Source organism: Peromyscus leucopus, chromosome 2 (genome assembly GCF_004664715.2).
Source record: "Peromyscus leucopus breed LL Stock chromosome 2, UCI_PerLeu_2.1, whole genome shotgun sequence".
Taxonomy (NCBI): domain Eukaryota; kingdom Metazoa; phylum Chordata; class Mammalia; order Rodentia; family Cricetidae; genus Peromyscus; species Peromyscus leucopus.
In genome coordinates, this window is record NC_051064.1 from 106,340,774 (window position 1) to 106,357,700 (window position 16,927).

Below are 16,927 nucleotides of genomic sequence, written 5' to 3' on the forward strand. Positions count from 1 at the left end.
GGTTATGCATTGCCCCATTGATTCATGAGCATTCAAGGCCAAGGACCAAATAGAATATAAGAAAATCACTGAAATGAAGTTACTTCTGAGAGATTTTCCAAACAAGAATCTATCTTTCCTTAAGATTCTTTCTGCTTTTTCTCTACTAGTCACTGGGAGGAAGTTAATTTTCCATCTTATATTTTTATAGTTTAAACTTTGATTTTGAAGAGCTTTGAGTTATCATTATTAAAAATTATTAAAATGATTAATTTAGAAATAGTGATTGACTTGTAGGTCTGCTGTGAACTGAGATGGAATAAATGGTTCAAACTAGCTGGGCAAAAGATTATTTGATTTTGTTGATGTGTTTATTCATTTGTCATTCATCGTAAGGACTGTTTGACACTTGGCAGTCATTTGTAGAAATGACTTCTATTTTTTAATTTCACAAGCAACCAAACCATCTATATTCGCTTTTGAGTATCTGTACTGAAATCTAAAAAAAGAAAGCTAATTTTCTTTTAATGCTTCTAAACTGGGGGCAGGCTCCTTGGGGGGCATTATGTATGATTGCTTTTGATTATTACAGAGACAGGGGACATGTGGATGTGTTATTCCGTTTAGTGGATGGGGACTGAGGATGATAAATACACTGGAGTGGTTTGAGAGCCCTCACTGGGAGGGATTGTCCAGCCCCAGAGCTGCTGAGGACCCTTCTGGAAGGAAGGACTGTTGCTTGCTGCAAGCGGCCTGAAATAGCTATGCTCAGAGCACCATCTAGTGAGAGAACTGGGTAACAGCAGAATCCATTTTATCACAGAAATAAGAATCCAAACTTTAAAATTCGTGTAAAACCGGTGATTATAGAACCATAAGCTTTTGCACCCTGGAGGAAAACTGGAGCTAATTTAACTCAACTTCTCCTTTTATAGGTAGGGAGACTAGAGTCCAAAGTACTGACGTGTCTTACCTAGTAGCATATTTGGCCCTTGTCTTCCAGGTTAGTACTGAGTCTCCAGCACAGCGAACTGACTTTGTGTTGTCCTTGGATGACCGTGTAGGTCCTTAGATTAGTCATGTAAGAATGCATAAGCAGCAGACTAAAAAGCCTCATTTCATAGATGTGTTCCAAAGTAACTTCCACAACACATATGCCCACATCTTATTTTGAACCCATTCCCCACATAGAATGACTATTAATTTGACTTTTAGTTGTTACGATTTGCATTGAGTACTGAGTCTCCATGAGACAAGAAAGAAATATGTGTAAAATTCATTAAAACTTTGCCAGCTTTACTGACTGGTGAACTAACACAATGGCCATCAAAAGATGCAGAACACTCAGGCAAGGGCTTTAAAGTTGTTGGACCATACAATAACAAGAACCCGTTTCTCTCCTGTGGGGCATATACTAAGTGTTTTTGATAAGTGAATTTTTCATTGACAAATCCTGAGGATGATTTAGTTACCAGTATCTTATGTCACGCTCAGTTGGAAAAAGAGCAGTTTTAAATTATTGACTGGAAACACTGTTGTTCAGAGAAGAAGTGACTCACAGAACAAGAGTGGATATACTCGGAGATGCCCTGAGCCCTGGAACGCTGAGCCCGTGGGTGCAGATGAGGAGGACTGACTCGCTGTAGATGCCCAGGACAGTACTGGTGACGCTGGTGATGGTGTTGACAGCTGGCCCCAGTGATATTTTTCTATGTGCTGGGTCCTGTCCTGAGTGGGCTATGTGCAGTATTCTTTTAGTCCTCATGTCGGCTCTTGAGGTACAGGCACTGTTACTTGCTTGGTTTTACAATGGAACTAGAAAATGGAGAAGTTAAAGACCGTGGTGCATCTCTCATTGATGATAGGTTTTCCCTACCCCAGGAGGAGGTGCATTCATGCAGGATGTGGAATTTCTTTCTTCTAGGCTGCTGGAAACAATTTTGTCTTCCACAGCATCACTTCTAAAAAATACTGTTTTTATATGTTTTGTTCCCTTCAAATATCGTAACATTCCAATTGTATTTTCCTAGTTCTTGGCCCTTCTGTAGCAGTCCTCTGTAATACTCTCTCATGCCTACCACATGTCCGTGTGAAATGCAGAGGGGATGCCTGAACATCTGGTTCAGATGCACAGTGCTACTGGCATTCAAAACAGACGCAGAACTCAGGCTTTTCCCCCAAGGGGGAGGGGTGATGGCTGACAGGAGTTGTATTGGAGGGGCGAATGCGCAGAGTTATGAAGTCCAGAGCCCTTTTCAGTTTGTATTTGCAGTGAGCATTTTGGTCATAGGTGGAATAGAGCTTGGTCTTTCTCTGGTGTTGTGTTGGCATTGGGAAATGTTCAGGTTGTAAGGGTGGTTCTTATAGTACAGTGTGCCTTATGGATATCACATCCTGCTGAGTTTATGATAAAATAGAAAACATTCATTGTCAATTAATGTCTCTTACTGCATATGCATGCATGTTGTTATTTTAATCTGAATTTAACTAGACCCTTCTTTATTTATGAATTCATGATACCATCTCTTACAACCAGACATAGCCTCTTGTGATCACCATAGGTTCCCGGCTCCTCCCTATGGGAAAGTGTTCTGAACTGGCTGCTTTTCATCCTGATGATATGCAGCATTAATTTTCAGAGGTGAATCTGGTGGACTTGGAGACTAAATTGTTGGTCCAGGGTACTAAATGGCACTTGACTTTTGGAGTTCAGATTGCAGCTCAGTCCCTTGCTCTCCTTATCTGCTCTGTAAACTGGTAAAATAACATCACTCACCACGTAAGGTTGTTGTGAAGAGTAAAGGAGTTAACATAGTTAGTGCTTACAGTTCACTATTAATTACATAAGTAGATGGAATTTCAATCCCTTGCTTCACTGGTTGTAAACTTCGTGGTTCTTCAGCATTCTAGGACGCATTTCCCACCGACATCTGTCCCTTAAGTTTCCTGGGACTTATGGTCACCACTGGTTCTGTTTGAAGAAGGAAAGGTGGCTTAGAAAGAGCCTTATCTTTTCTTTATGTACTCCCACAATCTTAGTAAACATGTGCTCTTCTATTTATTTTTACATTATCTTAAAAATATTTTATGCCAGACATGAGGGTGCACTTGGAGGCAGAGGCAGGCAGATCTCTGTAAAGTCCAAGGCCAGTCTGCTTTAGGAGCAGGCTCCAGGAAAGCCAGGGGATACATGGAGAGATCCTGTCTTTTGTAAAGGCGATTTTATTTGTTGTTATCTTATGTATTTGTCTGTGTGCTTGTCTGTGCACCTTGTCTATGCTATGCCCACACAGTCCAGAAGGGGGCACTGGATCCCCTGGAATGGAATTGCAGGCAGTTGTGAACCACCTTTTAGATGCTGGGCATCGAACCTGGACCCTCTGAAAGAGTAACATGTGCTCTTAACCACTAGGCCATCTCTGGTCCATTAGGTATTGTTTTATTAGCTTGTTTTTTGTTTATTTAGTTATCTGCTTGTACCTGTGTTTATCTATGTGTGTAGCTGTTGTTGTTTGTTTATTTAGTTATCTGCTTGTGCCTGTGTTTATCTATGTGTATAGCTGTTCTTGTTTAGTTATCTGCCTGTGCCTGTGTTTATCTATGTGTATAGCTGTTGTTGTTTAGTTATCTGCCTGTGTTTATCTATGTATGTAGCTGTTTGTGCATGTATGTTCCATGGTGTACATGTGGAGGTCAGAGAACAACTTGTAGGCATCAGTTCTCTTCTCCCACCACATAATTGCTGGGAATTAAATTTATTTCATCAGCCTTGGTGCCTATCAGGAGACTTCTCAGCAGAAGCCTTGCAGCCCAGCAGAGATGGGATGACAATATATTCAAGTAAAATAATTGCCAACCAAAAAGGCTTTTACTTACAAAGCTGTCTTTCATAAATGAGGGAGAAATGAAAATTTTCTGAGGCAAACAAAAACTCTGAGGATGGGGTATGGGGGCATGCACCTAAAATCCCCACGGACAACAAGGTGGAGAGAGGGAGACCACACAGTAGGACACTGCCTCAAAGGCACAAGGAGTGCACAGCTACCAGCCTTGCCTTATAGGGACTGCAAAGGAAACTAGTTAGACTGAAATAAAACCACAAATAGCTGTTGAGGAATAACACGAAACAAGCAAAAGTCAAAGCTCACTGCTGCATGTAAAACAAAGCCTCTTCAGGGGCAAAAATAACGTCAAGGTTCTATATCACAAACTGATGCAAGTACTAACACAAACTGGAAAATGTAATCAATGTCAGCTGATTATCAGCTTGAAACAAGCTGTTACATGCATATAGTGTTCTACTTACGCCTCATAGTAACTAGACAACAAAACTGTTAGTAGATATACAGGGCAAAATCAGAAAGGATCCCAAGCATACTGCTACATAGAATCATCCAATCTCAAGCAAGGCAGCAAGGCAGGAATTAAAAACAGTGGCTCCAAGACAACCAGAAAATAATAAAACAGCAATAAGCTGTCCTTTTTTTTTTTTTAAAAAAAAATCATATTTATTTACTTTATCTTACGGGTATAACTGTTTTGTTTGTATGTGTATCACATGTACAGTGCTCAGGACATCAGAAGAAGATGTTGGATGCCCTGGAACTGGAATTATAGGTGGTTGTGAGTCACCATTTGGGTGCTAAGAACTGAACCAAGGTTGTCCAGAAGAGCAACAGGTGTTCTTACCAATCGAGTCATCTCTCCAGCCCAATAATCAGTTCCACTTATTACCTTAGACATAACAGATTCAAGTCTCCAATTCATGAAATAAAGTCACTAAATGGATTTCCAGAAAAGCTATCCAACTGTATGCTTCTTACAAGAGATTTACCTCACTTTACAGACTCAAAAACAAAACAAAACAAAACAAAACAAATCAGGGTAGTTCAACTTGCAACTGACAAAATATAAAAAGAGATAAAGAAGGACATTATACAATGACAAATAGGTTAATTCATCAAGCGAAATAAAATAGTTGTAAAACTATATGTATCCAACATCAAAGCTCCTCTAAATATATACAATATTAAAGGATTTAAAGGCAGAAACAAACTGCAATGTAATAGCAATGGCACCTCTAATACACAACACTTTCAATAATAAATAGATATTCAGATGGAAACTTAGTAAGAAAACACTGGATTTTGACTATCATTCTAGACCAAATGTATCCAATAGACACATGGAGCACTCCACCCAACAGCAGCAGAACACACACACACACACACACACACACACACACACACACACACACACCCCTCTCCAGGGCAGGGCACATGCTAGGGCACAAATCAAAACTCAGCCATCTTATGGAGACATCTGTACACAAATGCTCCTGCGCAGCAAACAAAACAGGAACCAATACTGTATGCAATATACCCAACAAGATATTAATGTCCAAACCATACAAGGAAAACTTCCAACTCCATAGCAAAATACACTTAATTAAAAGTGGGCAAAAGACTTAAGAACCTCAAAAACTGCATACAAATAACAATGGGTGTATAAAAAACTCACCAACATTGAAATACCTCCAAGAACTGCACCTCAGAAACACATCAGATATCATCTCACACCTGTTGGAAATCAATAATAATATGAAAAAATTCAACCCTTATACTTTGTTCATGGCAATGTAAAATGATGCAGCCTCTACTTAAAATAGTACAGAGAGTGCTCCAAAAACATTAAAAATGGAACCCATATGATTCAGCAATCTTACTATGCAGTATTTACCCAAAAGTTAAAAAATAGGGTCTCAAAGATAAACTAGCATTCCCCATTCACTACTACATACACTACTGATGTTCACTCAGTAGTTCACTATAACATACACTACTGACAGTGGCGAGAGCTGGAAACAACCCTGATGCTCACTCAGATGAGTGGGTGAAGACGTGGGACGACACACATAAAAGAGCCTTCCCAAGAAGGCGATCCTACCATGTACAACACCAAAAGGTAAAGAGAGATGTCTCTTACCTTTTGTTACTCTTACATTTCTTCCTTTGAGTTTGAGTATTATGTGTCATGGCATGCTCTCCTTTGGTTTGAATTTGACTGATGGCATCTGTACCTCCTGTCCCTGAGCGATAGCATCACTTTCCTTAACTTCTCTTTCTGGTCCTTCTTCCTCTTTCTACAGCTCCTATAATGTGAGTGTTTACTCTCCTGGTGATGTCCCATAATTCACACAGATGTTCTTTTTCATCCTTTTTTGCCTTTGCACAATTTCAAATGTCCTATCTTTCAACTTACTCTTTTTTTGTCCAGTAGAGTTGTCATTGAAGATTTTCATTAAGTTTTCTAGTTTGGTCATTGTATTTTAATTTCCAGTATTTCTTTTTTAAAAAGATTATCTCTGTTAGACATCCTAATTTTTTTCTGAATTGTTAACTGAATTTTATTTTATTTTTATAGTTCACTGAACATTTTTCTTAATGAGTGTTATTCTGAATTCAATTCTTGTAGATCTTCATTTCTTTGGGGTTCATTATTATAACCTGTCAGTTTCTTTTCAAAGTGCTCTGTTTTTCTTTCTTTCTTTCTTTCTTTCTTTCTTTCTTTTTTTTTCTTTCTTTCTTTCTTTCTTTTTTCTTTCTTTCTTTTCTTTTTTTCTTTCTTTCTTCCTTCCTTCCTCCTTTCCTTTCCTTTCCTTTCCTTTCCTTTCCTTTCCTTTCCTTTCTCCTTTCCTTTCCTTTCCTTTCCTTTCCTTTCCTTTTTCCTTTCCTTTCCTTTCCTTTCCTTTCCTTTCCTTTTTTCCTTTTTTTTTTTTTTTTTCCTTTCCTTTCCTTTCCTTTCCTTTCTTTCCTTTTTTTTTTCTTTCCTTTTTTTTTTTTTTTTTCCTTTCCTTTTTTCTTTCCTTTTTTTTTTTTCCTTTTTTCCTTTCCTTTCCTTTCCTTTCCTTTCCTTTCTTTCCTTTCCTTTCCTTTCCTTTCCTTTCCTTTCCTTTCCTTTCCTTTCCTTTCCTTTCCTTTCCTTTCCTTTCCTTTCCTTTTAACATAGGGTCTCATGCAGCTCAGGCTAGCTGCAAATTCAATGTGTAACTAAGGATGATCTTGACCTTCTGATATTCCTGTGTCAGCTTGCCAAGATATTGGATTGCAGGCATGGTCACTGTGTCCAGTTCTGAGGTTCTGGGGATCAAACTCAAGGTCTGAAGCTCTCTACCAGCTGAGCCACATCCAGGCCCAAAGATCCTTTTATTCTTGGTCATCCTTGTGTCTGTCTATTGACGTCTGGGCTTCGAGAAGTACCCTCTCCTGCTTTTACAGTTTTCTTTGATGTACCCTGAGGAGCAGCTCGTGACAAACACAGTGGGCAAAGCCTTTTCAGTCTGAAACACTTTTGCTATTTCCTGGCATAGTTTCCCTCTCTATTTCGACATACCAAATGTTTTAAATATTGCCTCCAACTATGTTACTTAGATTGAACAGGTAAATATTTGACTTCTCTTTTGACTAACATTGTAAGGTAAAAAAAAAAAAATCATAAAATTATGGTTCTGTTTAGACACACATAACATGAATGTTCATACCTGCATAGTAGGATATCTTTGTGTATGCAGGCGTGCACTTGTGCGTAGGCACTTATCTTCCTTGTTGAGGTTTCTCTTGTTTCTGCTGCGATGCTGCCTGTTCCAGGCCAGCTAGCCCACACCTTTCCAGGTGACTTTCTGATCTGCGGTCTCACTGTAGCAGTGCTGGGAGTACAGATGGTGCCACTGCATCTGGGATTACAGATGATGCCACTGCATCTGGGATTACAGATGATGCCACTGCATCTGGGATCACAGATGATGCCACTGCATCTGGGATCACAGATGATGCCACTGCATCTGTATTTTTATGCAAATTCCGAGGCTCGAACTTGGAAGTTAGATCTTCATGGCTATCACTTGAGCTCTCTGACACATTTGTCTAGCTCTACCTCAGGTTCTTTTAAACCTAGAGTACTTAAAGTGCTTGAAGAATTGCACTGATTTGAACATTGAATAGAAATTGAATTTCAGATCAATTTCTTCCTCTTTATTTCCCTACTTGAAAAATATCTTATATAGTGTTTTATGAGCAGGGAGGCAGCATAGATGTTGACTGGCTATTGAGTGTGTGTCTTGGTTAGGTTTCTATTGCTGTGATAAACACCATGACCAAAAGCAACCCGAGGAGGAAAGGGTTTATTCCAGCTTACAACTCCAGATTCATAGTCATCATGGAAGGAAGTCAGGGCAGGAAGTCAAGCAGGGCAGGAACCTGGAGGCAGGAGCTGATGCAGAAGCATGAGGAGTGCTATATTCCTCATGGCTTGCTCAGCCTGCTTTCTTATAGAACCCAGGACCACTAGCCCAGGGGTGGTCCATTCATAATGGGTTGGACCCTCCCATGTTAATCATCAACCGAGACAATGCCTCATAGACTTGCCCACAGGCCTCTCTGGTGGGGACATTTTCTCACTTGGGGTTCCTTCTTCCCAAATGACTCTAGCCTCGTCAAGATGACATACAACTAGCAACACAAAAATGTGGCATTTGTCTTGCATGTTAGGTATCACAGTCTTGAAATTTAAGGCTTTTTGTTTCCACATTTTGGCCAATCTGATAGAATTTTGTCCTTAATTTATTCAAAAGTGAAATAGGAAATGCAAACACATGTTTCCTAGTTCTTATAGAAAGAGTAAATTAAGATGTGAAGAAAATTGAGCAGACTTTTAAAAACCTCCAAGTCCTTGTATGGAGGGTTTAAAAAGAATTTTTATTGCAAACAGGTTAATATAGTTCAGAATGAAACTCTTACTTCCTTCCCACCTCAAATACTTGAATTAGACTCCCAGGACAACCACTGCCAACAGTTCTTAAGTAGCCTTCCACAGTGTCGTTTGTATTCAAGTGTATGTGTAGGGTGTGTATATAAGTTTGTGATGGAATTGTGTCCCCCTCTACACTAGATCCATATACATCCTTTAAAGAACAGTATGTTTTGAATGACCTAAATGTATTTTTTTTCACGTAGTTGGGAACATTGGACGGGTTGATATACATTAAGATGAACTGTTTTCTGCATGTTTGTTAATTTTTTTCTAATTGTATCATTAAGTGTGAAGTTTCTTTAGTGCAGATGATTTTTAATAGAAAAGTTAATTTAGATGGAGGATTTCCCCCTTGATACATGTTTTCAGTGTTAGGTGCCAGGGTGGCCGGCTTGTGTCGCTGTAACGCTCTATTGTATCAGCTTTGCTTTTCTCTTCCTTCTGTTTCGCAATACTGGGCCTCGAACCCAGAGCCCAGTGCGTGCTGGCCATGTTACTCTACTACTGAGTTTAATTCCCAGCTTGAGCTTTTCTTCCTTCAAGTAGTGAACATATTCTTTTATTAAATGGTCATAGAAATTGGAATATTTTCGAAACATGTAGTGACACACAAGTAAACTTAAACATATTTTCCTCCTCCCTCTCCCCCTCTCCCTTCCCCCCTCCCCCCTTCTCTTTCTGCTACCCCCTCTTTCTTTTGATTCTCCCTCCTTAGCCCTTTGAATACCCGGCTGAGTCACTTTTTTTTTTTTTTTTAAGTTGTAGTAACTAAGCTCACTGTGTGCCTTATTAACTCTGTGTTTAGGCCTGTGTGGACGTAAGAGCCAGCTCAGTATTTTGGCAGCAGATGGAGTTTTCAGAGAGTCTTCATGGCCACCCCAAGTTACCAGAGTGGCTGTCGACACACCCTTCTCATGGAAACCGAGCTGAGCACTTGGACAGACTCATACCACAGGTGAGCTAGCCCTGCTAATGCTGTTACTTTTTTGGTCTAGAAAAAGTGAGTTTTACTATGCAATTTCTTTGGTTACTATAATTATTGACTATTGGCCTTTCACGGAGTTGTAATGAGAAGGAAAGTCCTATTTACCCACAAGTCTTGGAGAGTAAATTGCTATGTACAGCTGAGTTATCTCAATGTGTGTAGTTGTAATTCTAAACGACGTTATTAAATAAGAAACACAGAGCCAAATAAAGAGTTAAAAGTCAGTCCAGAGATCTGAGCACTAGCCAAGAGCTAAGACCACCTTATCTTACCACTCACTGCTGTCCTTCCCCTGAGAGAGAGGGACCTTCTTCCTGTGTCCTGTCTTTTTATTGACTTTCTGTTCTGCCTTCTCATTAGTTCTAAACCCAAACATATGACTTCCTCATCACTGCCTGTCTATACAGACCTCCAGGTCTCTGTGGTTTGTACTGAGATTAAAGGTTCGGGTCACCGCTTGGCTGTGTCCTTGAACACACGGAGATTCTATCTGACACGTGATCGGATTAAGGGCGTGTGCCACCACTGCTGGACTTCTGCTAAATGGCTTGTTTTTAGCTTTGATCTCCAGGCAACTTTATTAACATACAAATAAAATCACATTTCAGCACAAATAAAATATCACCATAAATGTGAAGGTCTAACTCTTTAGTGTTTGACTTTGAACTGTAACTAATTTGGTAATGTTTTAAAACTTTAGGTGGGCCTGGAAATATAGTTCAGTTGGTCAGTGCTTGCCTGGCCTACAGAAAACCCTGGATTGCATCTCTAGCACCCCATAAACTAAGTGCAATGATGCACATCAATAATACCAGTGCTTGGGAGGTGGAGACAGGAAAAACAGGAGTTCAAGGTCATTCCTGGCTCCACAGTGAGTTTGAGGTCAGCCTGTGCTACATGAGACCCTGTCTCAAAGAAAAAAAAAAATAAGCAAAATGGGAAAAGAAAACAACTTCAGGCATGTTTTCCAATGTATTAATCATAATTTGGTTTTTCCTTAACTTTTGGTTTAAATTGTCTATTAATAAGTTATATATGTTTTTGATTAAATAGATATCAACTCTAGTTTGTTTTGTGTTTTTCTTGTTTGTTTGTTTATTTCTGTTTTTTTGAGCCAGGGTTATACTAAATAACCCTGGCTGGCCCAAAACTTACTGTATAGACAAGCCTGGCCTAATTCACAGAGATCTTCCTGCTTCTGCCTTTGCCTCCCAAGTGCTGGAATTAAAGATGTGCTCCCTCATGTCTGGCTCTCATCAATTTTTTTGTTTGTTTGTCTGAGACAGGCTATATGAGCCTAGGCTGGCTTTGACCTTTTGTGTAAGTGAGGCTGGCCTTGAACTCTTGAGTGCAGGAAGTACAGACCTTGTGCTATTCTACCGGTTTTGTACAGTGCTGGGGATCCAACACAGGCTCCATGCATACTAAGCAGGAACTCTACCAACTGAGCTACATTTCCATCTCTGTGTGGCTTGGAAAGAGTGGGAATTTGTTTCTAAATTTAGAAACTTGGAAATCTTAGATCAAACGTGATCTCTTATAAGGATCCAGTTTCCTGTGCATAAATGGCTGTCTCCTAGTATAACCTTACATGGTGAACTAGGAAGTGAGGTCTTTGGAGTCAGTTTGTCCATCTATCCATCCATCCATCCATCCATCCAGCCAGCCAGCCAGCCAGCCAGCCAACCTTTATTTATCATTGTATTTTAAGTCAAAGTCTCACTCTGGAGCTGAAGGTGGTCTTGAACTTGAGCTCTTCCTATTTCAGTTTCCCCAGTGTTTGGATTACAGGCATGGGTCACTGTGCTGGGAACAGAGCATCTTTTAATAAGGTACTGGTCCCATTGGGATTGACTTTTATGACCTGATTACATCTCAAAGGCCTCATTTTATTAAGGCTATCACATGGGTATTAGGATTTCAGCATGTGAAGTTTGAGAGGCACAAGTGTTAGTTGATTGGCACCTTTTATCTGAAACAAATCTTACTTAGATGTTAAGTGAAGGAAAAACATAGCAAAAATAGTAGTGAAATCTGTAGTATTACTCACCTAAGCAGGGTAGTATATGTGTTTCACTAGTAATTGATTATACTGAGGACCAGCAAGAACCCTAGACCTTAGAGGCCCTGAGGAGGCCATGGCTTGTCTCTAAAGTCATGACACACACAGTTCTTTTCATTTGAACTCAGTGAGATTCTAAACTATGTGGCTTGTTTAAACCAGATAACGAGTTCTACTAGGCAGCTGTGATTTGAAGCCTACCCTAAATTCTAACGTTGTCCTTTCATCAAATCACTGAGGATCTTCAGATAGGTTAAAAAAAAAAAAAAAAAAAAGGATGTGCTTTAGGGAGGTCTGTGAAATGGTGATGAGCTGATTCGAGAGCACAGGAACATGGCTGGAGAAACAAATGTTATTTGGGAGCCAGTGAGGAAGAAAAACAGAGGAGGTCTTTTTTTTTTTTCTTTCTAAAAATAAACCATCCCAGTTCAGAAATTTAATTTGAAAACTGCAGGTAAATTTCTTATATTTTTCCCCCAAGTGATTAAATTCAATTTGAAAGCAATAAAACTCTACTACAACATTGGGAATAATTCAGTGGTTGAAGTGAGAATGATAGTTAGTACAAGGGTATACTGTTAATTAGAACACACAGTCATAAAGATTGGAATGTGCTGCTCTCCTAAGTCTGATTTCTGTAATGGAAGGAAGCAGCCATGTATGGAAGATGTGTTCCTACATACCACTAAAGACTGCATTTTTTTTTTTTTTTTTTTTTGAGACAGAGTTTCATTGTGTAACAGCCTTGATTGTCTGGAACTAGCTCTGTAGACCAGGCTGGCCTCACTCAAACTCGCAGAGATCCATCTTTCTCTGCCTCCTGAGTGTGGGAACTGAAGGCGTATGCCATCACTACCTGGCAAGACTACATTTTTAACACGATTGTTTACTTGGGATTTTAGGGTTGAATTTTACTGGTGGCTTCTGTCCCCTGACCTTTGGACAGTCAGACACCTTTCTAAGGTCTAGAGCGCTGGCACTCAAGCTGGTTTACAACAGACATGGTGTTGCCCTCCGGTGGTAGCTGAAGTGATGAAACTGGTAGGTTTACCTAGGAACCGAGTAGAGATCAAGGTGAAGGGCAGAGTTCATTCACAGAGGCATCCCCTGTGCTTAACTGGTGAGGACACAGCCTGCTGTGGGTCCGATGTTTGGGGAAAAAACCAACACCTTGTTGTTGTTCTGTGATGGGAACTTAAATTTTGGTGACTTTAACTTTTAATTTCATGTGCTAAGGATTATAAGTCTGTTTTATCAGATTCTTTGAATGCCATTATAAAATATATTATTTCTTGCTATAATTTGTCAACATTAAAGATATTAAATTATTTATGTAACATAAATCTTGAAAAGTCTTATTAATAAAAATAAACCCAGAGCCAGATATTGGGGTGAATTTTGAAAGATCAGAAAAACAGAACAAGCCACAGTCACTTCACCTTGCCAGTTCCTCAGCTGATCCTGTTTCCTCAAACTGGAAGCCTTTGAGTCCTCATCCAAATGGATCTCAGCTGAACTGCTGCTCAAAAGCCTAAAAGCTTAAAAATCTCTAGTTCTGGTCCTCACGCCTTATATACCTTTCTGCTTCCTGCCATCACTTCCTGGGATTAAAGGTATGTGTCTTTCTCAAGGAAGACCTGAGATCTCAAGTGCTGGGATTAAAGGTGTGTGTCACCATGCCTGGCTGTTTCTGGTGTGGCCCTGAACTCACAGAGATCCGATGGATCTTTGCTTCCCAAGTGATAGGATTAAAGGTATGTGTACCACCGTTTTCTGTCCTCTATGTCTATCTAGTGACTGTTCTGCTCTCTGACCCCAGATAAGTTTATTAGGGTGCACAATATATTGGGGGACACAGTATCACTATATTTTCTTTTTTTTGTATATTGTAATAAACTTATCTGGGGTCAGAGAACAGAACAGCCACTAGATAGACATAGAGGCCAGGAAATGATGGCACACACACCTTTAGCAGCAGTTCAGCTGAGATCCATTCGGATAAGAACTCAGAGGCTTCCAGTTTGAGGAAACAGGATCGGCTGAGAAGTTGGCAAGGTGAGGTGGCTCTGGCTTGTTCTACCTCTCTGTTCTTTCAGCGTCCACCCCAATACCTGGTTCTGGTTTGTTTTTATTAATAAGACCTTTTAAGATTCGTGTTACAGTTTTACACATCCAACAGATGTTGAATCACTATTGCTTACTGTGCTGTAGGTCTTGTAAGTGAACAACAGAGACACCCACACCCTCACCCACCCACACCCCCATCCACCCACACCCTCATCTGGCTTATTCTCTAGTGAAGGAGACAGGCAGTAGGGGAGATGTGAGAGGTGAGGCTCTCTGGAGTTTCTTTGTAAAGATACTAGTCCTGTTGAATGAAGATCCCATACTTATGACCTAATTTATCCTTAATTGCCTTCTTGTAGGCTCTGTCCCCAAATATGTCCATACTAGGGGCTAAGACTACAAAGTATGGATTTCTGTGAAAAACAATTCATTCTTGGGTGGACAGCTACTATGTGAGCAGAGATGGGAGGGTTGTTGGAAGAGCAGTTGCTATGGAATGGCTAGGGTGGGGGAGATGTTTCAGTGGGTCAGCTATTTTCCGTGAAAGTGTAAGGATGTGAGTGTGGAGCTCCAGAATCTGTGTAAAGCAGGCATGGCATGTAATCCCAACACTCCTGCAGTGAGATTGGAGGCGGAGACAGGAGAATCCCCAGAAACCCAGGCCAGCTAGCCTGTTGTGCACAGCCCTGAACTAGAAGAGGCCCTTTATACATAAGGTGAGGACCAAATGCCCTTTGACCTCCAGACAGGTGCCTCTGTCTGCATTCCTGAACACATACATGCACACACACACACACACACATGCTCACAGGTTTAAAAAAGAAACTAAAATGGAATGGCTAGAATAAGTGGTCCCAGTGAGGTTTCTGACTTTGCTCAGAGACCAGATTTTAATGGAGGGTTCTGAGCATCACCTATGGAGACGTGATGTTGTGACTTGTCCACTCGCTTTAGTCTGGAGGAATTTAGCATAGCATATTGTTCAGAGAACAAACTGCTTCCTTTCTTGCTTTGTTTTTTTCTTTTTATTTTTGAGATAGGGTCTCTCTATGTAGTCTTGGCTATCTTGGAATTTGCTATATAGATCAGGGTGGCCTCAAATTCAGAGATCCACCTTCCTGCCTCTGCCTCCCCAGTGCTGGAGTTAAAGATGATGCCACCACAAAGGCCTCTTATTTTGTTTTTAAATCAAGATAACACCATCAAATTTAGGGGAAAAATACCCTTACTATTTTTTTAATGTGAATTCTTGGAAAAAAACAACATGTGTAAATGCCTAGTTAAATATCATGATGTGATCCACTAGTACGTGAAAATGATAAATATAGGTTTGTAGTAATAATATTATTTGTTGTTGGTAAGCTGATATGATATAATTTTATTTACTTGAAATAATCAGTTAGATTTAGGAAACATATTCCACATATTTTGGTTACCATAACAACTTGGGTGAAAAACTGAAGAACAGATGTTATGTCAACCTGTTGATGTTTCAGAGCGTGAGCTTCAGAATTACAGCTATGCTGTTTAGACTTTGAGTTTATGTACATCATAATTTGTCCTTGAAAGAAATACCTTATTTAAGTATTTTGTAAAATATGAATCAGTGTGAATAACAGAAATCTTGTTGAAAGGTTTATTTTAAAATCAAAAGCCTTCAGGTTGGTTTTTTTCTGTGTTCCTGCTGGTTTTCTCTCTCCCCGCCATCCCTCTTCGTGAGGGTAATGGGTGGGCAATGATAGAAGAGCTAGGAAACATTTAATTTGGAATTGTTTAAGGTTATATAATTATAATCATAATTTGAATAGGATTTGTTTCTAAGTATTTTAATTGTAAACAACATTCCATCTCTAGGCATGAGAATCACTCAGTAGCAGACTGTAAATGCATTCATTTTAACCTCATTTTATTTTTAATCCTTTAAACTTTCAGGCAGCTGGGAATTTGAACTCATGTGTAAATCATTCTTATGCATTTGTAATTAGATGAAACAAATGAATAAACCATTAATATTGTGCATCTCATGAGCAGAGAATGTAAGTGTTTGGAATTACCATGAAATGTCATTGTTGGCCATGTGTAAAAACCTACACTGTTCACCTTACTGAATCTCATTTTGTCTGACATGGAGAGTGTTGAGGAAGCAAGCAGCAGCTACTATAATTGAATTGGCCTCCGAATCCTAAGAAGCCAGAAAGCCTGGCACGAGCATTGTCTAAAACCTTAAAACACAACATTATGGCTGCAGTGACTGGACTGTTAGCTTTGAGCGATAAGACAAGAAAGAGTAATGATACATTTTAAATGGAGGTGCCCCCTCCCGAAATATCTTGCTTTCTGTTTTCAATGAACACTTTTAATCTAATCACAAAGCCCTTCTGGCATTTCCCCCTCCCCCTTTCACTTAGTTATCATTTCTATGTTGCGGATAAATAATTTCTGTCTTACCTGATGTGGAACATGTAGAAAAATCCCCACGTATGTCAGCAGTTGGTTTATACTTTAGTTGTTACTGGAAATAAATGTAGCCAGTGCCTTAAAAGAAAAACAAAATACGTGTGTGCTTATTGCTCATTTCTCTTTAACCTTTTGAAAATTTTTTTATGGTACATAAAATCACGGGGATCCATGGTGTTCGCACACATTGTGGAGTGGTCAGCTCAAGCTAACCGGCAGATCCTTCACCTCATAGTTCTGGAGGGTGACAGCCCATGGCCACGCTCGTGGCAGTTTCAGGTGTACACTGTTACTGGCTTGTCATCTGCCGCACAGTGGCACTCAGAACTTCCTTTCCATCTCACTGGAGTGTTGTCCCTGACCAGCATCTCCGCATCTCTTCCCTACCCTGGTGGCCGCCATCCCCTCAGCTTCTATGAGCCTCTTCATTAAACCCCCACGAGAGATCACACTGTGCCCCTCAGAGTCGTCAGTGTTGGGACAGATGACAAGACTTTGCATTCTGTGTTTCCTTTAGTTTTGGAATTTCGCTCTGTAGGTGGGGTTGACATTGAACTTGGGGCAGTTTC

The 16,927-nt window shown here is 39.9% G+C and overlaps 1 protein-coding gene across 3 annotated transcripts in view; it reads left to right on the forward strand.

Annotated features, from left to right (window-relative positions):
* Positions 1-16,927, forward strand: part of Oma1 (OMA1 zinc metallopeptidase) — a 56,302-nt gene that overhangs the window by 33,343 nt on the left and 6,032 nt on the right. For all 3 annotated transcript variants that reach the window (XM_028887875.2, XM_028887882.2, XM_028887891.2), the window contains exon 8: positions 9,593-9,742. In XM_028887875.2, coding sequence (XP_028743708.1) covers positions 9,593-9,742 — 150 coding nt within the window. The remainder of the gene's footprint in view (positions 1-9,592; positions 9,743-16,927) is intronic.